The 21,846-nt window shown below is 56.7% G+C and overlaps 1 protein-coding gene and 1 long non-coding RNA gene across 5 annotated transcripts; one reads left to right on the top strand and one right to left on the bottom strand.

Annotated features, from left to right (window-relative positions):
* Positions 1–3,327: 3,327 nt before the first annotated feature.
* On the bottom strand, positions 3,328–19,781 carry AGAP2 (ArfGAP with GTPase domain, ankyrin repeat and PH domain 2). 4 transcript variants are annotated; one of them, XM_060657124.3, is made up of 19 exons: positions 19,593–19,781; positions 12,974–13,032; positions 12,287–12,374; positions 12,018–12,103; positions 11,723–11,870; positions 10,568–10,702; positions 10,132–10,241; positions 9,573–9,731; positions 9,325–9,411; positions 9,133–9,237; positions 8,526–8,688; positions 8,227–8,346; positions 7,376–7,504; positions 6,398–6,457; positions 6,017–6,165; positions 5,833–5,923; positions 5,504–5,726; positions 5,127–5,382; positions 3,328–4,963 (listed from the first exon to the last, which is right to left on the bottom strand). In XM_060657124.3, the coding sequence occupies exons 1-19, from the start codon at positions 19,750–19,752 to the stop codon at positions 4,721–4,723; spliced, it is 2,571 nt and encodes an 856-aa protein (XP_060513107.1). In that variant the 5' UTR covers positions 19,753–19,781; the 3' UTR covers positions 3,328–4,720. The 4 variants fall into 4 exon arrangements, with proteins under 4 accessions (XP_060513107.1, XP_060513105.1, XP_060513108.1 ...); XM_060657122.3 differs by lacking the exon at positions 19,593–19,781 and adding an exon at positions 14,711–17,735; XM_060657125.3 differs by lacking the exon at positions 6,398–6,457.
* LOC144616900 (uncharacterized) lies at positions 15,733–21,067 on the top strand. The gene is made up of 5 exons (XR_013556740.2): positions 15,733–15,842; positions 18,148–18,414; positions 18,553–18,762; positions 19,171–19,905; positions 20,796–21,067. It is a non-coding gene; the product is annotated as an uncharacterized LOC144616900 (long non-coding RNA).
* The last annotated feature ends 779 nt before the right edge of the window (positions 21,068–21,846 follow it).

Below are 21,846 nucleotides of genomic sequence, written 5' to 3' on the forward strand. Positions count from 1 at the left end.
TCTTTTTTCTTCTTCTTCTTCTTCTCAGGGGGAGGTGGGGTGGGAGCTCTAGTAGGCATGAGGCTGACTGTTCTCAGGGTGGAGTGCACTCTCTCTGAAACCATTCTGTGCTCCGTACCCCCTAGGTGGCCTCAGTGGGCACTGGGGCACGCGGGAAGAGGCCAGGACAGAGAAACAAAGCCCACTGGCCTGCCAATGACTGCAACACTTTTCCTCACCCATTTCTGTTCCTTCTCTTCTCCCCCTGTATACCCCAAAGCCAAGTGCACACCGCGGAGTTCCCCCACCAGGGGAATCCTCCTGCTGAACTCTCTCCCAGCAGCATGCCGCAGCTTGTGTTTGCCACCCACACCCCGTGCCCACCTGGCCGTATCGCTTCATTTCTCCCAGTAAAGACTCTACCCTTCACCACGCCCAAAGAGGGCATTGCTGCCCACACATGCCAGCTTCCTACTATGCCAAGGGCAGGTGGGTCTGGGTAGGTCTCTCCATCTCTTCCTTGTTGCCAAGTACAGATGTTGGGCCCCTCACTGCCCCCCCCCTTCTTTACATCTCTGAGATATATAGTCTTTCTGCCAAAGACTGCACTCACAAGGTAAGATAGAGGGCACTGAACTCCCAGGTCTCCAGAAGTGCAAACTAAGAGATTCGATTGTTGAAGGAAGTTGTCTGAGACCAACCCTCTTCTTTCTGAATGTGGACTGGTGCTTATTTTGCATGTTATGCTTAAATCGTTTTATATGGAAATGTAAGGGCACCTGGGTGGCTCAGTTGGTTAAGCATCCCACTTCAGCTCAGGTACGATCTCTTGTGAGTTTGAGCCCTGCAGCAGGCTCTGTGTTGACAGCTCAGAGCCTGGAGCCTGCTATGGATTTTGTGTCTCCCTCTCTCTCTCTGCCCCTCCCCTGCTCACATGCTGTCTCTCCCTGTCTCTGAAAAATAAACATTAAAAAAAAAAAAACAACTTTAAAAAAGAAATGTAAGCAAGTGGACTTGTGAAATCCTGCTTCCCCAGATCCATTTGTATCTGTTATGGGGAGGAATGCTTTACTGTGCAAGACCTGAGACCCTGCCTCAAGTGCATCTGTAATCAGAATTCTGGGTTCCAATCCTCACTCCTTTATTTACTGTCAGTGGGGCTGTTGAACCAGCTACTTTAGTTTTTGTTTATTTGTTTGTTTTGGTTACTTAACTTTTCAAGTGCTGCTTCCTCCCGGGTAAGTTCTGGATGATTGCACTGGCCTCCGATGGTGGTTTTGAGTATTGAATGAAATCTAGTGTGTGTGTCATGCTCTTAGCACAGCACTGGCCCACAGGAAGTGCTCAATAACTTCAACCAGCTCCTGAGTTCTGAAGAGACTAGATGGTTCTTGGAGGCAAGAGCCTTAGAAGGAATCCCAACAGCTGATCTGAAGCTCCATTGGAAATCTTTCAGAATAGGGGAGCAGGCAGAGACTGGGGCAGGAAAGTTCTCTTTGATTTGATAGGGATGGACTCAACATCATCAGAAAGCTGAGTTCTGGAAACATCGCTAGATTCAATCATCTTGTACCTTCAACAGTAAATTCATTTTTGCTTTCCTTTGGCTTTTGGTGAAACTCCCATGGAGAAAGTCGGCCTGCCCCAGCTGTGCTAAGGCAACCAAAAGGAGGCGAGTGGGATGTGTGGCAGATAGCAACCAGGAGGGGATGGGGAGGGACAGCAGGAATCCAGGCGAGGATACCCAAGGTGAGCCGGGAAGGTGGCATGGATGTAAAAGGGCAGCAGCTCCCCTTCAACCCCCACCACCCCGGGGAGTCTCCTTCTAGAATCCTATTCTGCACAGCCTGGAGGGCTTGACGTTTTTGTCATTCCATCCACTACACCCTTTACTTTTCCCACAAGGCCAAAGACGCAGCCCATGATAAAAAGAATTCAGTGGATTACTTAGTGTTGGGATTTGCTGCGGGGAGTTGCCGACACCTTGACCACCTTCCGCCACCGGCTGGAAATGAACTTCCCACCGCCCGTGGTTCCCTGTGGTGATTTCATGCTCTCCAGGGTCCTTACTTCCTCCTCATTCATACTCTCTCACACTGAGCTTCTGAGGAAGAGAGTGAGTTTTTGCCACTAAGAAGTAAAGTGGAAATGGAGCGCGGGAGTCCAGGGTCTCTGAGCCAAAAGACAGACGGGCCAGGCGTTCCTGTTTGAGTCTCTTTTGCTACTTTCCCCTCTTCCTTTCGTTTTGCCTTCCCAAACTATGCCCCTGCATCTGCACCTGTCACTGCCCCTGCGATCCTGCATTCACCTTTCCTGTGTCAGGCTGCTGTGCTGGGTGATCGCTCGGCCTAGAATCCTGGAGAATCAGTGCCTCCACGTGAAAGGGACCTGGACCTGCCGCTGCAGCCACACCTTGTTAGCTTCATGGCACACCTGTAGCTGTACGTCGTCGTCATGGGACTGAGGGGAAGGGGCCTCTACCAGAAGAGGCGGGGCCACTGACTGAATGACAACGTGCGGTGGCTGTGCCCAACCTGCGCTGGCTGCCGGCCCAACACCACTCCACCTAGTCCTTCTATCAGGGCAAATGCTTTCTGCTGCGTGTGACAAACAGGACTGGCTACACGCTGAACCAGAAGAACTGCAGCTGTTGGGGCAGCACTGGCCTCAGTCTGCTGGGGCTTCAGTGGCCCTGTAGATGACATGGAGGTGGGCAGATGTCCACAGCAGCTGGGCATGGAGTCTGCAGACACCGGGGACTTTGGCTGGGAGACAGACTTTCTACCTCTGTCCCCAGGTCCTTACTATAATGAGCTCTACCTCTGGTATCAGGTACCTAGGGTGGTCCTCTCCGGACAGTGCTGGAGTCCTTACCAGGTCCTTCTCAACAGATATTGTTCAGGTTATAAATAAACAGATGCCACCAAGGTAACCCGCTCAAGGCCACCCAGCCTTGAAGTGGAGGGCCTGGTTTCAAATTCAGATCTGACTCCAAGGTTCCTGCTCTCAACCAAAGCTACCCCTTCTGCTCGCCTCTCCAAGCAGCCTCTCCCCTGTCCTCAGAGTCCCCTAAGTTCCACACGGCAGCTCCTTCCCAGAAACAGGGTCATCTTGGGAGTCATTGACTTTTCTGCTCCCTGGATCCCCACTGTGGCTCTGCCCTGCCTGTTTCCTTCCACCACATGATGAAGTATCTGACCTGCCACCTCGTGCCTGGATGTTGCCCTGTCACCAGCCCTGGCAGAGGCACCCTCCGCTGGGCCACTCCCGCCTCCAGTTCCCCAACCTTGACCAAGACCGTTCCCTGACCCGCCTCTTAGAGAACAAACCAGCAGCTCAACCCCTAGACAAAATCACTTCCTCTTTAATTGCTGTTGAAGAAGATTCACACCACCTGCCTCAGAGGAGATGGGGGCCTTTCCCCCTGCCCCCATCCCTCTCCCCTCCCCAAAATTACCTGGTCCTTTGAAAAATATTTTAGCCGAGAGAGAGAGAGAGAGAGAGAGAGAGAGAGAGAGAGAAAGAAAAGAAAAAAGACCGGAAACCACTGACACAGACGGCCCAAGGGCTGGATTGATTAAAGGAGGCAGGGCTGGGCCAGGTAAATCCACTCCACCACCCCCTTTCTGGGGATGGGGAAGGAGGCCTGGTAACCCTCCCAGCCACTTCACATCCTCTTAGCCCTGGCTGGGAGGGATCATGGGGTTGAGGGACGGGTCTGGAGCTGCTCCAGTGGAAGGGAGGGACTGGACAGGAAGAATAGTGGGGGAGGGGTCCCACTGTAGGGGTGCCCCCTACCCCAGATCACCACGGGCGCTGCACAGTCACAGGTACGCAGTCACGGTCACAGACACTCACAACCCGAGAGCACCCCCACCCCACCCCACCCTCTGCCCACCCTTGGCTTCCCCTACCCGGAAACGCCCTCCCCGAGCCCCTGCCCGCCCCTGCCCCCTTGTTGGGGAACAAAGCAATAAATTACAAGGTCCCTCCCCAGTCCCCTTAGCCCGCTCTGCTCCTTCTCTTCTCCCTCCCAAGATAGTAGTGAGGAGGGACCCAAGCTCTTGGCTCCCCCGGCCCTTTAGCTTCCATCCATGGGTGGGTGTGGGGGGACGTCCTGATTTCCACTCCTCATGGTCCCTTTCACGGAAAGGGTTTGGGACCCCCCTACCCCCTTGGGCAGCAGGGGTCCTGCCCCTCGCTGCCCTTCCCCCTTCACTGGGCAGTGAGATTAGCATGGAAGAGGTGGGGGCCCGGGTATTGGCCCCAAGTCCCGGGGCTAGCCCTCCCACGTACTAACCCCTCCCCCTGGCGTGGCGTCGCCCCAGGAGCCAGCCTGGGTTTGTGCTCCAGCCTTGGGATTGTCGAGCACAAGCAGGACTGGGTCTTCCCCCCTCCACCCCTAGGGGGCGCGAGCGGGCATAGCCAAGCTCCCTGCTGCAGGTACCGCGACAGGGCGTCTGCTTCCGCAGACACCCAGTGGGTAGACCCAGCGCAATCCAAGTGTGGAAACGGTGGAAAGGGGGCGTGTTGAGCTGGGGTCTCCATGCCTTTTTGGGGAGAGGGAGGTGAGTTTGTGTCTTCTGGGAGGCGTGGGGGCTGTGCCCTCGTGGGGGAAAGAAGTGCTCCCGTGGGGCGGGGTGCGGTTTAGAGAGGTGAGTGGGTGCATCTGTCCAGCGGTCCACCCGGTGTGGTCGTGCCCGGCCCGCGTGGGAGTGGGGGTGTCTCTCCCGCTGGGCAACTATACCAGCGCGACGGGGGCGTCGGCACGGCCCATGCTGGCGGCGCTGCTCCTGCGGCGGGGGCTGGGCGTGGCGGTGATGCTGGGGGTGGTGGCTGCGCTGGGGGTGGTGGCTGTGCTGCCGCCCTCACCCGGGCAGCCGTGCTGGAGAAGGATGTCGGCGCACAGCTGGCTTCCAGCCTGGCGGGCGTAGAACAGCGCCGTGTGGCCCTGTGCGTCGCGGGCGGCCACGTCGGCGCCGTACTAGAGGACAGAAACGGCCGCGTCACCAAGCGTCCCCGTAGGGCCTACACTCGCAGACATTCTCGCCACAATTTCCAGGCCCGCTTCCAGGATCCCCCGCGCCTGGCTGTTCCTAGGCGGAGCTCTCAAAGACCCCTTTCCCCACCCCAGCACCCCCACGTACCCACAACAGCAGTTGCGTGATGACCACGTGGGCGAGCTCGGCTGCCAGGTGAAGGGGGGAGCGGAGCTGCGGGTCCTCTACGCTGGTGTCGAGGGGCCCGTGTCGCGCATGGGCCAGAAGCAGGAGAACGGTGGCCACGTCCTGGGCCTGCACCGCGGCCCACAGCTGGCGGCCCAGAGGCTCCTCTGGAGTGCCCAGCGGCGCCAGGAATAGCAGCTGCTCGTACTTGGCGCGAATCCATGACTCCCGCTCCTCCCTGCAAGACCAAGGATGAACGGGAAGGGCTCTAGGGACCGTCACCCAGGACCTCTGCCCCTTCCTCGGCGAAACCTCTCGGGATCCGCACACCCTAAGCGACCCCCTTCCCTCACACGTACCGCGAAGAGTCCCGCGTGGGTTTGGTGCGGCCCCGCGTGTCGCTCTCCCACACGCGGTTGGCCATGTCATTGCCAATGGCCGTCAGCACCAGGGTCAGCTCCCGAGGCCAATCGTCCAAGTCCAGCGAACGAACTCGGGACAGGTGTGTGCCCAGGTTCCGGTGAATGCCAGAACACTCGATGCAGATGAGTGCGCCCAGGTTCAAACTGGCCCACGTGGGGTCTGGGGAGGGAGGGCAGAGGTTGGCTTCTGGCCGGACAGGCAGCATTCGCCAACTCCAGCGAATCACATTCCCTCCCAGACCCCTCCGCTGCCCCCTTGCGCTCACTGGGGGCCCCGCAGTCCACGCAGGTAGAGTTGCCCTTGGCGTTCCGGATCGCCTGGATGGCCACCGCTTCACTTTGGCTGTCTGTGCGTAGCTGCAGAAAGGGTTGGGGTTTGTATCTGAGCCCTTCTCCAGACTCTTGAGACACTCATCTCTGCTCTCCCGCAACCCTCACCCCGACCATTACCTTGACCTTGCTGCTCTCACAGCATTGCAGACTGGCTAGGATCTGACTTTCGATGGCCTGGACCCAGGCATCCCGCTCCTCAAAACTGGCTGCCTCAAAGTGCCACGTCTGACCAGTGCTGGACACGATCAGGAATTCGAAGTTTTCCTCTGGGTGGGGGGATGGGATGAGGGTCATGAGGGACAGGGTTCAAACAGGGGTTGCCTTCCCCAAACCCTTCCTCCCTGATGTCCATCCCAAGCCCCTGGGAGTGGGGCAGAGGGGTTGGGGAAGCAGAAGGTGGGGGAGAGCAGGAAGCCCGAGCACATGCAGGGGAAGGCAAGGGCACCCCCACCCATCTGCACCCCAGCTGAGCACCCCTCCCAGCTCCCCGCTTGTTACCTGCTTTATAAATATTTCTTAAACTACCAAAGGATTTTAGTTTCCACATTTTGCGCTTGGCTGGTTTCCCGAAGCGAAGGAGATAGAGATAGAATGGAGAGCAGAACAGAGAAAGAGACCAAGAAAGGAGAAAAAGAGAGGCAGATGGAGAGATGGAGAGAAATAGTGACAGAGTGCCAGAGACAAAGCAGGACAGACAGATGGGGAGAGAAAGCAGAACTAAAGTCAGTGGCCCCGGAGCAGAGTAGAGCAGAAGCCAAGAGCCATGAGAGTAGGCAGATCTGGAACCTGGGTCTGAGCACCCAGCAGAGAGCAGGGCGTGGGGACCAGTTATCATGACCAATGAGGAGCCAGGTCTCTGGGAAGGGAAGGGATCTGAGTGAACACAGGGAGAGGGGGCAGAAGCGGAGTCATGGGCCTGGGACAAGGAGGTCCTGGGGTTCCAGAGGAGTCTCAGGGGTCTGGGGAGGTCACCGGGAGCAGGAATGTGGATCACTGTGGTCAAGGGCTGTTGGCAGAGTTTGGTGACCATGAGAAGTTATGGGGAACAGGGGCTGGGTGGGCGCAGAGTCCAGGAGCTGAGGAGTCACTGGGGGACACTGAAGTCAGGTGATGAGTCACTGGGGACCATAGGGGGTTCTGGGTGCAGGGACTGGGATGGCAAGTGGAGTTGAGGGCAGGAACAGAAACCAGAGGGTCATTAAGAGAGGTGACAGGAGCTACAGACTAATGGGGGACATTGGGATGGGGAGTGGCAGGGCTGGGAACTACTGGGTAAAAGGCATCATCTGGCGAACGGGAGGAGGGACAGGAGCTGAGTGGTCTTTATCCATTTCTTACTAAGTTATGTGCAAAGTGGTTATGATAGTCAAGCATTCAGCTCAGGCACTTTTCCTCCTCCTGAAGGAGCTAGGCCGGGGATCTGGAGTTGGGGGTGAGGGTCCAGGGTGGGAGTGGAGCTGCCCACCAGGGCCTCACCTTCAGCCTGCCCAGCTGAGCCTTCGGTCTTGGACGGTGTTGTCAACTTTTTCCTCCTCTGCTTCTTCACCATGGGAGAAGGAGGGGGTTCCCGACTCAGGGGGCTCAGGTCTCCAGATGGGGTACAGTCTTAGGGAGGGGGACACAGCTACCTCAGTTGCCCCCTCCACAGATTTCCTGATTTCTCCATAGCCTGTCTCCTCCCCTGAACTAGCTTTGGTCCCCCTCCTCTCCAGGAGGTCCCCCTTGATCATTCCTGGGGAGGTGGGCAGATGAGTGGTTTAGAGTCAGACCTGCACTCAGATCCTGGCTCTGCCACTGACTGGCCTTGAGACCTTGAGCAAGTCACTTAATCTTCTGAGCCTCAGTTTCTTCATCCCTAGAATGGGGATAACAATCTTGACCTGACAAGGTTGTTGTGAGGATGATTTGTTACCATTTACTTGTCACATATATACGTACATATATTATACCTCCAAACATTCCAAATACTGATGGCTGGCTATGTGCTGAACAACGTTCTCAGTTTGTTTAAGCCTCAAAGCAAGTTCTGAGATAGAATCTATTATCCCCATTTTACAGATGAGGAAACTGAGGCATGGAGAGGTCAAGCAACTTGCCCCAGTGGCAAGCCAGGATTTAAGTTCAGGCAATTTAGCTCTAGAACCCACTTGTGTTTAACCACTATGATAATCATAGTATGACTGAGCTGGTGCCTGGCACCCAGCAGATGCTCAGTGTATCCACTCATGCACTGATTCCAGCCTCCCAGCTTCTACCCCAAGTTCATTTCCCACCCACATCCCATTCAGATCTGGAAGACAGTGGATGGAGGGTGGGTCCTCACTGACCAGTGCTGAGGGCTCGGGCCAAATTCCGGTCTGGCTTCAGCAGGTGCTTGGATGTCTGGTCTGGTGGTGGCTGCAAGGAACTGGGGCTGGGGCTGGGGCTTGGGGTGGGAGTGGTGGCTTCTGTAGGAAGGGGAACGAGATAAAGCTTCAGCGAGCCCCTCTGTCTTTGGGCCCCACTCCTTATGTAGTCCCTCTTTATCACCTACCCTCCCGCTTACCCAGTCCCAGCCCCCACTTTCCTCCTCCTTCTCCCCCAGCTCTGGCCCCTCTCCTGCTTCTTTGTCATGAGAACCACTCACCAGGACCTTCACCCATCTGCACAGTGCTCATGTCCTTGACCAACCCGTTGATGCTGGCTGAGGGGCCAAAAGCAGAGATGGCTCTTGGGGGCCTTTTACCAGGGACTTTGACTGTCGTTCGTAGCAAGTCCATCTCCTTGCCATGGGTACTGTGGATGTAATCCTGGAGGGGGACAGGGGTTGAGAGTACGGAAAGGCTGAGGTCCTTGGTGCTGTTGGGAAGTGGCCAAGAGTATGGGCTGGAGAGGTCCTAGAGAGGGGACACCGTGTTGGGGGCTGCCTGTGTTGGGACGAGCTTCTAGGGGATGGGCCCAACAGATCTGGCCTGTGACTATCTCCTCCAGAAAGTATTCCCTGGATGGCAGACCCGGTGGAGGTCCTTCCTCCATGCTCTCCCACTAGACTGCAAGTCCCTGGGGAGATGTCTTTACTTTCCCATCTCCAGCATGGGTGCACGGTGGATGCCTCACACATGGCTGCTGAACTTAAGAGAACAGGACCCGGGCTTGCCCAGAAATGACATTTACATGTGTGAGAGCGCAGACCGGTAGAGGCGGAAGGGTGTCCAAGGCCAGCCAGTGTGGTCCAGCCAATCTTTGCCACTCACATTAATACTGGGGTGGTAGAGTAGGAAGCCATTACTGGACAGGGTCACGTATTTCTTCTTCCATTCTTTGTTCAAGGAGTTGCCACTTCGCTTCAGTAGGAAGCTCTGGAGTACGGAAAGAGACATGTGGGAGGAAAGCCAGTCAAGACCAGCTACCTGCCCCAGCCTGCCCCCAGGCCCTAGACCACCCACCTGTTTGATGGGGATGGCTCGCCCACTCCCTGTTGTCTCTCCCCGACTGTCCAAACTGCGCTTCTCAGAGTCACTGCCCCGACGATTCTGGAATGGTTATTGGCATCAGTTAGAGAACGGATAGAGGGATCCACTGATGGAAGGATGGGGAAGACGATGAAAATGGGCCCGACAGAGGAGTCTAGGGACCAGGGAAGATGGGCAGGGAACAGGGAACAGGAGGATGGGGGAGTCATCATGTCCAATACCGCAAAAAGGCTGGTCCTGCGCTTGGCTGCCCGGTGCAGGGACCCTGGAGTGCTCAATCCGGCCACTGCAGCTGCCTCAGCTCGGAGCTCCCGGTGACCAACATTGGGTGAGGATGGGAGGGAGGAAGAGTAGTCGCTAGTGTGGCCCCCATTGCTAGCCTGGGGATCGATGAAGGAGTCAGCAGAACAGTTGAGATGCTCCCGCCCCACCAAGCTAGAGTTACATCTAGTTACGAGGGATTTGAGACACTCCTTGATCTCATCACTGTTGACTTGTATTATTATTAATAATAAAACTCCTCACTGTCATAGTGCCTTAGGTTTTGCAAGTATCATGCCGTATGATCTTCCTGAAACCTTGGGAGGTATGGGTGCTCGAGGACATTACAGCGTTTCAAACCTGGTTGATTTCCAGCCCAGTGCCCTTTTTAAAAAATGGTGTCACTGCCATATCCATTTGTCCCCCTCCCCCACCTCCTTAGGTCCTCTGTACCTGTTCTTGGATCACCAGCCCCTCCTCTGCATCTTACCATCTGTGGACCCTGAAACCCCAACTCACCTGTCCAGCTACAGGAGTGGAAGCAGCTGAGTGGCTTGGGGAGCTGGGCAGGGACTTACAGGCAGCCAGAAGCTGTTGCTGTTTTCGTAAGGTCACCACCTTCTGGGCCACTGAAGGAAGGGGGAGAGGAAGGATGCATGAACGGGGCAGATACCCAAGACCCCCTGCCTCTGTTGCCCAGTTTTGAGAACTCCCCAGGAGATAACACCGGCGCCAACTTTACCATGGCCTTCATGCCACCTGTAGCCTGAGCAGCTCATTCAGCCCAGAAAGACCATGTGGGTATTAAGCACACCTTCTCTGACCTCTCTGATCCCTCCTCCCTCCCATGCAGGCTAATTTCCCGTCACTCACTGGGAGCGGCCTCGATGCCCAAAGAATACCCCAGGCCCTCAGCTCCTGGCTTCCCACGTGTCCAGGGAGTCACCGTGCTCACCCTCCTGGAAGACCCGGTCCACATTGAGCCCGTAGGTGGCGCACGTCTCGTAGTAGCTGCAGCGTTTCATGTCCGCGCACAGAGCCCTGGCCCGGGCATCGCCCACCACTCGAGGGGAGGAAGCACTAATCCTGTCTGAGGGGACAGGAAAGGGGCAGGATCGGACGAGGGAGCCTTCCCGCCACTTTTCCTACTTTCTTTTCCCTTTGGCTCCAGTCCCAGTCTGGGCCCACTAAGGACAGGTTATGAGAGAATATTCCCTCCTCTTCGAATGCGGGGCCTGGCTCACAAGCCCAGCTGCGGTATGAGAAGGCTGGGTGAGCTCTGTGCACGTGTCTTCAAAGAATACTCGAGAGGTGAGCAGAGTTTCCTGACAAGGTCTGAAGTGGCTGAGACTCACAAGTGACCATCGCCCTGCCCTGCAAACCCAGTGAGCCCTGACCTGAGTGGGAGGTCATCTGGTGTGTGAACTAGGAAAAGGCTGAATGTCCACGGGCAACAGGTAGACTGTTCCCTCAGCAGCAAGGAACCAGGAGGCAAGCGGCAGGTGGAAACAGGCCCCTGCAGCATAGACCTCCAGACAGAAAGTCCTGCCAGCTCAATACCGGTGGGTAAGGGGCCATGGTGGCATCTGAGCGCCTCTGAATCACTTCTGTGAGAATTTTACAATTCTATAAAAATTCTCTGCCCCCTTTATTTTCGCCATCATTTCATTCGTGCTTTCTCTTTGTTAGATACGTTCCTCTGAAAGGTGTCCGCCTGACCCAGCTGAAGCAAGGGAAAGGTGGAAGGCTCCTGTCCACACCGGAGCCTGAGATTTTCTGTTTCCCAGGGTGGTGACAGGAAATGACAGTGTGAGAACACAAGGTGAGTGACATCTCAGAGGAATGGAGATTGCTGTGACAGCTGTCCCTTCCTTCCTGAAGAGTCCTCTTTGCTCAGACCCGGGGATGTTTTTGTTTTTGTTTTTGTTTGTTTGCTTTGGTTTTTTGGTTTAATGGCTCCCTTATTTGGAGACCAGCCTCCTTCCAGGGGGTTACTGCAGTCCCAGGGGCCATTTGCACACCTCACCATGCTCTCACCTATGTTGGGCAGCACCTCAGCAGCCGTCTCAAGGACTCCCCTGAAAGCCGTGCTTCCCCAGACCCTCCTTACCTTGTGTCCCCACCAGTGCCAGTGCCAGGCCTCCTCGTCCTTCCCCCCGAAGGGAGCTCAGCTGCCCATGGAGACGGCTCACGGCCTGGAAGCTGTTTTCATCCTCCAGGCTGAAGACCAAAATGACAGCATCTGCCCAGCCTGAGAACTTGCGGGGCGTGAGGGAGCAAAGGGAGGGTCAGACAAGTCCACTCCTCTGGACATGATGCCCAGGGAGGTCTGGGGAACTAGAGCTTTCTCTCTCTGCCCCTGCCGACCCCAGTCAGCCTGCCTACCCCAACACCTTAGCTCTCACCTTGGCATCAGGTGCCCCGGCTTCCTCTCGGATCAACACCAGATGAGTCTGTCCATCCACCAACATCTCTTTCTTGTGTTGTTCACCTGTCCAGGAGGGTTGGAAGTGGTAGTAGGTCAGGGGTCACAGGTCACGAAGCTTCCCCATGCTTCTTGTACTTTAGCTATTATGGCTGCATCCTTTCCTCCAGAGGTCTCCAAAGCTGCCTAGTCATTGATCCTGGATTCCTGACCCAAAGCCTTAGCTTCCTATGGCTCCTGAGAACTCACTTTCTGTCTTCTCCAGCACCTGGTATGAGCCAGTCAAGAATCGGTGGATGAGCGATGACTTCCCGCTCCTGGCGTCGCCCAGCACGCCCTGAGAACAAGATTGTGGAGTAGAGATGGTGAGGATTAAAAGGAGGCCAAATGCTTGGGCCTGAACGCTCCAGAGAACTCAAAGACTGGCAGTGTTAAATCATCCAAGCAGGAGCCAGCAGGGACCAGATGATGGTGGGTCAGGTGAGGGCGTTCGGGAAGATCAGATGAGCATGGTAAGAAAGGATCCCAAGCTCAAAGTGGACCACAGGCTGAAGATTTTCAGCAACCCAGTACTGTGTATGTGTGTGTGGGGGGGGGGGGGGGGGGGCGGTGGTCACGTCATAGCCCTAGACACTGGTTGGAAAGTTTTACCCAATTCTGTGCAACAGAACATGAAAAGCTAAAGGGGAGATGCCAGAAATGAGGAGAAGGCTGGAGGAGGACCATGGACAAACAAGAAAAAAGATACTAGAGAAGAAAAAGTTGTAAGGATAGATCAAGCCCCAGGAAAGTGCTACGAAGGCAGGATCTCAGGAGAACTGGAAAACTATTCCCCATTCCCACAGAGACAGGGAAGGGAAGAGATGAAGGGGAGAGACTTGAGTGAGGTGGGTGGGATGTTGGCCCTCAGACAGACTAAGGGACTAGGTTACCTACCAGGCGCAGTTCAGGAATGGAGCGGCTCAAAGTCCATTCCTGGCTATTGACCACAGCTTCTGTAATAGGAAAGGAGCCATAAGAGAGGATGTTGCAGGCCCAGGAGCATCCCCACCCCTCAGCCACCCCTCCTCCTTTTTCAGCTTCCCTTAACCCCCAGGACTCTGGCTGGGCCGGAGAACTATGTAGAAAGGCTAGGTTTAAGAGTGGTCCCCAGTCCTCCCATCCTAGCCGCTGCTCTCCCCACAGCTGTTGCTGCCGCTCAGTGGTTGCTTAGCAACGGAGCCAGCTAGACAAAAATACTTCAGTTGGCATCTCCCTTAAAGCACATCCCCAAACGTAAGTCCCTGCCCCAGATGGGGGACCAGGGTTCTGACAGTGGTGGGTTTTTCCCTGTGGAAGCACGGAAGAGGGTCTCCTCCCTGCCGGCCTGACTTGGATTCCCGGGCAGATCCTGGGAGGAGGGGCTGGGACATGGAAGGGAGTGGGTCTTCCTCAATCTCCACTTCACAAGAGAGAAACTGAGGGATGTCCCTCCCCCTTTTCAAGGTCAACAGCATGGTGGCCCAGACCGCTTCCTACAGCCCGAGCAGTGGAGCTTGGATTTGTCTATGCTTCCCTCTCCCACACCTTCCCTACAAGCACCATCTGAAAGAAGTGTGGGGAAGGGCTCAGTTTCCTGGCCGGGAGAAGCCACAGGCCTGGGGGCGGGGGTACGATGCTCCTTCCGCCCGCCGGTCCAGCCCCCGCGCCTGACACTGGCCGGACGTTCCCGGGGCGCCGCAGCTGCGGCGGGAACTCTGGGATCCGGAGCCATCTGCTCCCACCCGCTCCAGAGCCAAACCTCGGGGGCCGCCCCCGCTCCCGAACCCGCCTTCCCTCCGGGGAGTGTGAGCCGCACCAAGAGTCCCTAGCCTGTTTCTTCCAGAAAAAAATAAAAATAAATAAATAAAGACACCCTTCCCCCGAAAAAAACCAGTACCTTCTCGGTACCCCCTCCCAAGTCTCTGGGGGGTAAAAATTGCCTTTGCTGCAGTTCCGTCCCCCTGAGTCACTCCAGGGCAGCCCCCTGGGGGTTTCAACGCCGCTCTGGGGACAGGGTGGGCTGTGGGAAGTGAGGCCTCCCATCCGCCCCCTCTCACTTCATGTTCAAGTATTCATCACGTTCCAGCCCCCACGCACTCCCGTACTGCCCAATCCACCTTTACTGCACGGAAAGAAACTAGAGTCCCTCCCTGCTGCCTCACTAGCCTGGTCTCAGCCCAGGGAAGACCTATCCCTGGCGAGCAGCTGCCTGCAAGGTCACTCTCCAGCCACCTGCCCCAAGCGCTCAAGAGAAACTGAGGCTGCTTTATTCCCTTCCCCTTCAATATCCCTCCGGGCAAGGCAAAGCTCTGTTCCCACGCTCCCAGAGTCCAGCTGAGACTGGAAGTGGGGTCTGAGCCTTCTCTGGGAGCGATTTCCTACAGTCACTCCGACCAAGGGCATTATTTTCCCAAAAAACTCTGAGGCGTTCTGAGTCCCTCTGAAATCCAGGCATCTCTCAGGTCGCACAAGATAGCTACCCACCTCCTTTCAGGACCCCTTAGTCTTTGGAAGTGGAGTGAATTTGGTTCATCCCCCCACCCAAGAGAGAAGCTTCCTTAGTTCAATCTTGCACACCTCTCCTCCACCCCAAGCTGAGCATTCATTCCACATGCCCTCCCCTCCCTGTTCTCAGGCCCTGGTCCTACTCACTAGGGGAGGCGCGGAGCTCTGCGCCCAGCAGCTCCCTGGACCCGCTGCCAGAAGATAGGCCCGGGGGTCCGGGAGGGGGCCCGGAGCCAGGAGGCCCCCCTGTGCTCTTGGTGAAGATGCCGCTGATAAACTTGAGCATCTTGCGATCTCGAGTGGATGCTCGGCCCCCCTCCCGGCCCCGTTTCAGCCCTGGAGCTGGAGGCTCTAGAGTGATTGGAGGTGCAGGCCCAGTGGGCTGCGCGGAGGCGGCGGTGACAGCAGCGGCTGGAGCCGGGGTTGCTGGGAGGGTTAGCGGAGGAGGAGAACCAGCAGGCGGTCCCGGGTGCAAGTCACTGTTGTCCAAGGTCTTACTCTTGCCTTTCCGAGGGGACAGCTTCCCTCGGGCTCCGGACCCAGCCCCGACCCCACCAGAGGTCGTGGCTGCCGCTCCCCCTCCCCCGGCGGCGGCGGCGGCCGCGGCGTTGGTGGTAGCGGCGGCGGCAGAAGCTCCAGTCCCCGCGCTGCTCTTTGACCCCTTGACCCTGGGCTTGCCTTCGCTTTCGGGCCATGACAGGCGGCTACCCGCGCCCTTGCCCCCGCCGGCTTTGGCGCCACTCGTGGTCACGGTCTTGCAAGGCTTGGGAGCCGGCGGAGGAGGCGCCACCTTGAGCCTCCGACTGCCGGTGCCCGGGTGCGGGGAGGACGAGCCTGGGACGCCGCCGCCAGCCCGGCCTTCAGGTTCCGGCCCCCCCCAGCTCGGGCTGCTGAGCAAGGGGCGCCGGGAGGTGGGGGCGCCCCCGGGCTTGGGGTCAGGGCTCAGCCCCCCGGAGAGCGGGGGCCCCGGAGGGGCGGCCCAAAGGGAGAGGCGGCGGCCGGGAGCGGGGGAGACGGGGCGGGCCGGACTGGCCGGAGCCGGGGACAGGGCGGGGGGCTCGGCGCCCCCGGCGCCCGCGCTGCTCGTGCTGATCCACAGCGCATCCTGCCGGTGGAAGAGACGCTCGTGCCGCTTCTTGCCCGGCTCCTCCGCGCCTCGGGGGCTGCCAGGATCCCCGGTCTCGGCACCTCTGGTCCCGGGGGCGCCGGCTGCGGCCGCAGACGGAGAAGGCGGCGGCGGAGGCACCGACTCGAGCTTGACCAGGGTCAGCGAGATGAGGTAGGTCGTTGTCCGGCGCTGAAGAGCGCCCGCGCCCCGGCTCATGGGGCCCCGAGACCCCCGAGCTGGGGAGGGGAGGGGACTCCCCCGGACTGCCTCAGGGGGGCCCGGCCATGGGGCCGCCCTGCTCGCTGCCCCCAGCCCCCGGACCCCGCTGAGCCCCCAGCCCGGCTCCGCTGTCGCCGCCGCCTCCGCCGCCTCCGCTTGCGCCCCCCTCCCATCACACGGGGCACCCCCTCCCCATGCTCCCCGCCCTGCGCCCCCACCCCGTTGGAGCCCCGGGACCTTGGTGCTGCTCCAGGGAGGCGCGCCGGACCTTGCACCCCGGCCTGGGTGGGGGCGCCGAGATGGGCGGAGGAGGGCGGGGAGGACAGTAGTGGGGGCAAATAGCGGAGAGGGAGGAAAAGGGGGCAGAAAAGGGGGACCCGAGGCTGGGGAAGAAGAAGAGCCGCTGCGGGGGAGGCAGGGGCGGGGAATGGGGACTCAGGGGACAGGGGCCGGGGATGGGGGTCGGGGAGGGGGGTCTGTAGGAAGGTGGGAAGCTAATGGGCTGGTCGTGCGGGGGATTCGCAGGGGCGCGGGGAGGATGCTGGGGATGGAGATACAGGCGCCGGCGGGGGAGGAAGGAGGGAAGCCTTAGGGGGTGGGAACCCACGGGTCTGGGGTCTGGGAAGGAAGGGGCGTGAGATCCCGGCGAAGGGTCCGGGGGGCTCGCCGGGGCTCGGCTCGGTCCGGATGCGCGCTGTGTCCGGGCGCTCCCCTCACATTGAGGAGGAGGCGGCCCCCCGCCCCCCCCCCACCCTATCTCCCCCCCAACCTTCTCTCCACCAGCTCCGCTGTCTGAGAAGGCGGTACAAAATCCAGGACTGGATTTCCCTCCCAAATCCTGGGCTGGATTTCCTAGAACTTGGACTCACCTACTCCAACAATCTAGCCCCCTCCCCTAGCACACCACGGTTAGGGAGCGCGACTGTTGGGTGCGTCATTTAGGGACCAGGGTAAAAAATCAGTTCGTGGGTGGACAGTCCGAGGGGGAAACGGAGCGAATTTAGGGGGTCACTGCCAATTTGGGGGAAGTTGAAGTAGGGAAATGGGGAGGCCTGAAATCCCTTTCCCAGTAGCCCTTGTCTCCCCCAGGTAATTGCACGCTGTTCCTTTCCCCATCACCCAGCCGCCTCGCCCACCCCCACCCTCCGCAGGGCGATGCATTGGTCGGGCCACGACTTGAGCCCAACTGTCCCAAAGTGAACTTGTAAAGTGTTCCCTGGGGATGGGGACAAACATGGAATTTAGCAGGGTAGGAAGGAGGGGGGTGCCTTAGGAGGGGAGAGATCTAAGGGCTCCAGGACCCCAGGCCAAAAAGTGAGTCAAAGTCTCCAGCTTGAGGTGTAAGGAGAAGGAATATGTCTACAGATTGACACCCCCCATACCAAAATGCATCCAGTCTCCATAGCAACCGTAGCTCCAAGAGTGCCTCCGAATCAGCGGGGATAAGCAGAGAGGAGAATCGGTGTGTATGGCGGGTGGGGGGGATCTGCCAGGGGATTGGGGTTAAGGAAGGCACCATCCTCAAACCTGATTACCCACATGTGAGGTTTTTAGCACCCCTGAATACAAGGACCCCTTCAGTTGAGGTGGGAGGCGGCATCTTTTGGGTTCCCATTCAGTCTCCTGAGGTTTTCAAGGTGGAGCTCTTTTAGAAGGTTAAAGAGGAGATAGAATGGAAAACGTCTGTCGGCTTTGTGTCTACCACCCTTCCAGGGACCCTGGAGTTCGACTCACTGTCCTCTACCCGGGGGAGAAGGCTGAAGGCGTTAGGCCCATGGGGAACAGAGGCTGAGTGAGACTTGGCAGGAATGGGCCTGAGTGGTGGGAGGCCTTCCCACAGGCTTGGAGACACCCCCCCCAACCCACTCCCCTTCACCCCCCTCACCTCCCCCCCCACTCGGGGAGTCTCAGTGTTCCCCTAATTTGGCGTCCCACCCTCCTGACGCAGCTGAGACTATAATAAGTGCTGGCGTGGGCGGCTCTAGGAGGCAGGAGCCGACAGCGTGCTTGGCCTGGTAGGGGGTGAGGGGGGGGGGCGGTACCAGGATGCTGGATGCCCTTTGTTCTCCCTGAGACCTGTACCCAATCCCTCTTGGGTCCAGTCCTGAGGTCAGCACCCCCTCTCTCCACCCCACTCTGGGATGACACCATTCCCAGGACAGGAGACTCTTCAGTAGCCTTTTCTGAATTTTCTGAGAGGGTGAGGGAGTTTTGTTGATTCTGCCTTAATTTTCCTTCCTTCCTTTGGTGGCCTCAGTTTTCCTTTATGTTCAGTGGGAACAGAATCCTGACTCTTAGAGGAGTTGAACAACTCGCTAATGAAGAGCGGAGTCTTCTGGGAGATTTCAGCCTCCACCCCTCCTCACTCCCTCCTTCTCCAGAGCTAAGTGGAGCTTCTCTACCTGGACTAAACCTTTTTCCTCCCCCTCTTTCTTTTCTACTGGGATGGGGCTTGGAGTTCCTCCCCTGGGAGGCCCCATGGGGCCACTCCCTCCATGTGGTCTTTCCACCACTGAGGCTGTAGGTAAGGCACCTGCCAGTGGTTGTTCTCAGCAAACGGTGGGGGGGACAGGAGATGAGAGGGGCACTAGCCTCAGAAAGGCAACGGGAAGGGGATCAGACTGTCCCCTGAGGAACCCGAATCAAATGTTCCTTCTCCAAGTTACGGTCTGGTGGCCTCTGCAGTCAGAGAAGTCTGGCAGGAGGTATCCCTGATGGAAAGAATGGCCTCTCGACCCCCCACCCCCACCCCAAGTAGGCCGCTAAGAATGGAGCAGGTGGGAGAGACCAGGATATGATGAAGGATGTGCTCTTCCCAGACACCTTTCACGGACAACATAGCTGGCTTTTGTCGTTCTTTGCCACCTCAGAGGTAAATGGGATGACAACAGGCTGGAGACCACTTTCAGTTCCACCAGTTCCCTAGTGGTGGGGCCTTGTGGATATGGAGTAGCTGTTCCTGCTGGGGCCCCACCACAGGATTGAAGGTTGGGGTGGGCAGGAGGATGTGGCGGATGGTGTTGCCATGGCAGCACTTCCTCCCTGTGTTGTCATCACTTGTTCTAATGGCACTAAGGAGGTAGAGCGGAAGGTGTGTGTGCTGGGGGTGGTGGGGAGGACAGGAACAGGGGCATAGGGAAGAGAGGGGACCGAAAAGAGTCCTGGGGACTTCTTTGCACTTTAGCTGTGCAAAGCATGTAGTAGGAGTGGCAGTGTGTGCCTGGGGGCCTGAGATTCTCTGTGTGGTGTATTTTCAATGTGTGTGTGTTTCTCTCTACAGCTGGAGAACAAGAGGTCACCGATCCTTTGTGGGTCCTGGGAATGGACACATTATCCAGTCCCAGAACCTCCTGCCCCATACTGCTTCCTGCCCTGGACTCCCCAGACAGGGTCCAAGTCTACCATGGGTCTGTCACAGCCTCTCTTCCCCATGCTCACCCACTTCTCCATTGCCAAGAAGGTCAGCTCAGCAGTGACTTGTATTTTGATCCCCTGGGAGAAGGATCAGAATTGGGGAAAGAGGGAGAATGACACCTCCCATATCTTTTTCCATCGTGTCCAAATGTGTTCTTCCCCCGAGTCCCAGCTCCATCTAGAGGACTAGGAAGTGGCTGATTGGGAAGTGACGTGTGACACAGCAAGCCCTTCTATCCCCCTGCTGGTCCCGGAGACACCCAAGTTTGGAGCTAACCCTCCTCTTACCTCGCACACTGTCCAGTGAGGCCTGGATGCTGTTTCGAAGTTCAGGGTCGCCCACCCTCTCTGCCAGCTTCCTGAGGCGGCTTAGAGACTGCTTGGCCACCTCGTGTCGTCTGACTTCTGCTCTCACTGCAGCAACAGCCAACTGCCTCTGGGCATGCATGTTGCCCAGACCTGTCTTGGCAGGCTAACAGCAACTTCTGGTCCTGAAGCCCATGGCCCTGCAGTCCCCAAACCCCAGAAGGCCCCTTCTGCTGTGCCTCAGAGCTCACCGCTCCTGCCCGCCCTTCCGTCTGTCGGCCTCACTTCCTGACTGGTGAGTTTCAAACCCACAGCCCGGGACAGCACTACCTCCTGCACCTCCCACCCCCTCTAGCGTTGGCTCATCAACTTTGCCAGCCAGCCCCTGCTATGATTCCCCCAGCCAGGTGGATGGAGAGACCTTAACAAGGATCCTAGGGCCTCCTGTGGGAGGTAGCTAATTAAGATGGGTGTTGGTGCTAGGAGAATGTGGCAAGCCAGGCCCTGGGTGCAATCCCAAACTCTTGGTGACCAACAGATTTGTGTTCAGTCTCAAACTCTGACAGGAACGCGTACACACTCGGTCTCACTCTTACAGCCCTTCATTCCAGCTTACGATTGTACCCACCACCCACCCCACACATCCAAAGAGCTTGCATACCTACAGTTTGCTCCATAACCCTTCCTTAGTCAGCCACCCCATGGTAAGCACCTTTTAAAAGGCCAAGTAGTTATGGGGAGAACAGGTTATGGAGGAGAACAGTAATTCTAACCAGACAAAACCACCAGGCTCTCTGCTCAATTACTTTCATAATAATTATCTATAACACTTAATAGTTTACGACACACTTTCAAATATGTTGTCTTCATGACAGGCCCCAGGGGTGCAGGAAAGGAAATCGAAGTTCTGAGAGGCCAGTGTGAGGTGAAACAAATCTGTGGGTCTAGGTCTCCTTCTTTTTTCAAGGTTTTATTTTTAAGCAATCTCTACACCCAACATGGGGCTCGAACTCACGGCCCTGAGATCAAGCACCGCACGTTCCACTGACTGAGCCAGCCAGGCGCCCCATGGGTCTAGGTCTTCTGATTATAACTCCAATACTCTTTTCACTATACTCCCCCAACCAAGATGCTTGCCAGTCAGTTTCCCTTATCCCTAATACCACTGTCTTGCCCTTGATGTAGGACCTGAAAGAGAAGAGGGTGGATGAGGAATTGAAGAACAGAATGAAGGGGAGATATTGGGAGAAAACAGTGGCTAGTGTGATCTAATCGCTTTGCTTCAGGACTCAAACCTTTCTGGGCCTGCCAAATGTCTCTTCGCCTGCATACCTTCTTGACATTAATTTGTGAAGGATAGCAGATTATAACTATGGATTCTTTATTGTATAGTTAAAGACAAGGGAATCGGAGTTGGGTTTATCTACTGGAACTTATAAAACAGCCTGATTATAATAGCGAACATTGAGTGTTTACTATATGCCAGGTAATGTCATAAGCATTCTGCATATATTAACTCATTCAATTCTCCTAACAACCCAAGAGACAGGTGTATTGTTATTTATCCCCATTTACAGATGAGGAAACGTGCAAAGAGAGCTTAAGTAATGGGCCAAAGGTTACACAGCCAGTAAGTGGCAAAGTTGGAACCCGTGCAATCTGACTATAGCAGTTAAGATTTACTGCTCATGCAGTCCTAGAATCTAAGTACATACAAACTGAAATCATCCCGTGGGGTTGAAGGGAGGTTTTTCGTTTGTGTTCCCATTACCACTGTTTCTCTTGGAAAAGAAGAATTATGCCTTTTCTCATCTCCGTGAAAAGCATTTATTCAGTAATAAACATATTGATCAACCTCTATGCCCACCTTCAGAGTGAAAATGTGGAGACTCCTCCTTCCTCTCATATTTATTCATATTCCAGACCCCTCCCTTTGGCTTTTTTTTTTTTTTTTTTTTTTTTTTTTTTTTTTGCAAGCCATGGATCAGGCATGTGTTCTGAAGACACCGACACCGAGTACACTCATATCTGCACTTGTGGCTTTATCACTACAGAAATGTTCTGGCCCGAGGCGGCTGTTTTGCACACTGTATTTATAGCATATTCACACCCAGCTACGAGAGGATATGGAAGAGGATATGTGTACTAGTGGACACACCTGCAAACGCGTGACGATTTGCTGGATGTTGCTGTGCCGAACCCAGGGCTTCTGTGGCCGGGCTAAATAGCTCGATGT

The sequence above is a fragment of the Panthera onca genome, chromosome B4 (genome assembly GCF_046562875.1).
Source record: "Panthera onca isolate mPanOnc1 chromosome B4, mPanOnc1 haplotype 2, whole genome shotgun sequence".
NCBI lineage: Eukaryota > Metazoa > Chordata > Mammalia > Carnivora > Felidae > Panthera > Panthera onca.

Excerpts from the sequence above, each read along its gene's own strand:
- AGAP2 (XM_060657122.3), bottom strand. The coding sequence starts at position 15,887 with ATGAGCCGGGGCGCGGGCGCTCTTCAGCGCCGGACAACGACCTACCTC. Across the intron at positions 6,166-6,397 it reads AAGAAATATTTATAAAGCAG|AGGAAAACTTCGAATTCCTG; the intron begins GTAACAAGCGGG and ends CCCCCCACCCAG. Across the intron at positions 4,964-5,126 it reads TCACGCAACTGCTGTTGTGG|TACGGCGCCGACGTGGCCGC; the intron begins GTACGTGGGGGT and ends TCTGTCCTCTAG.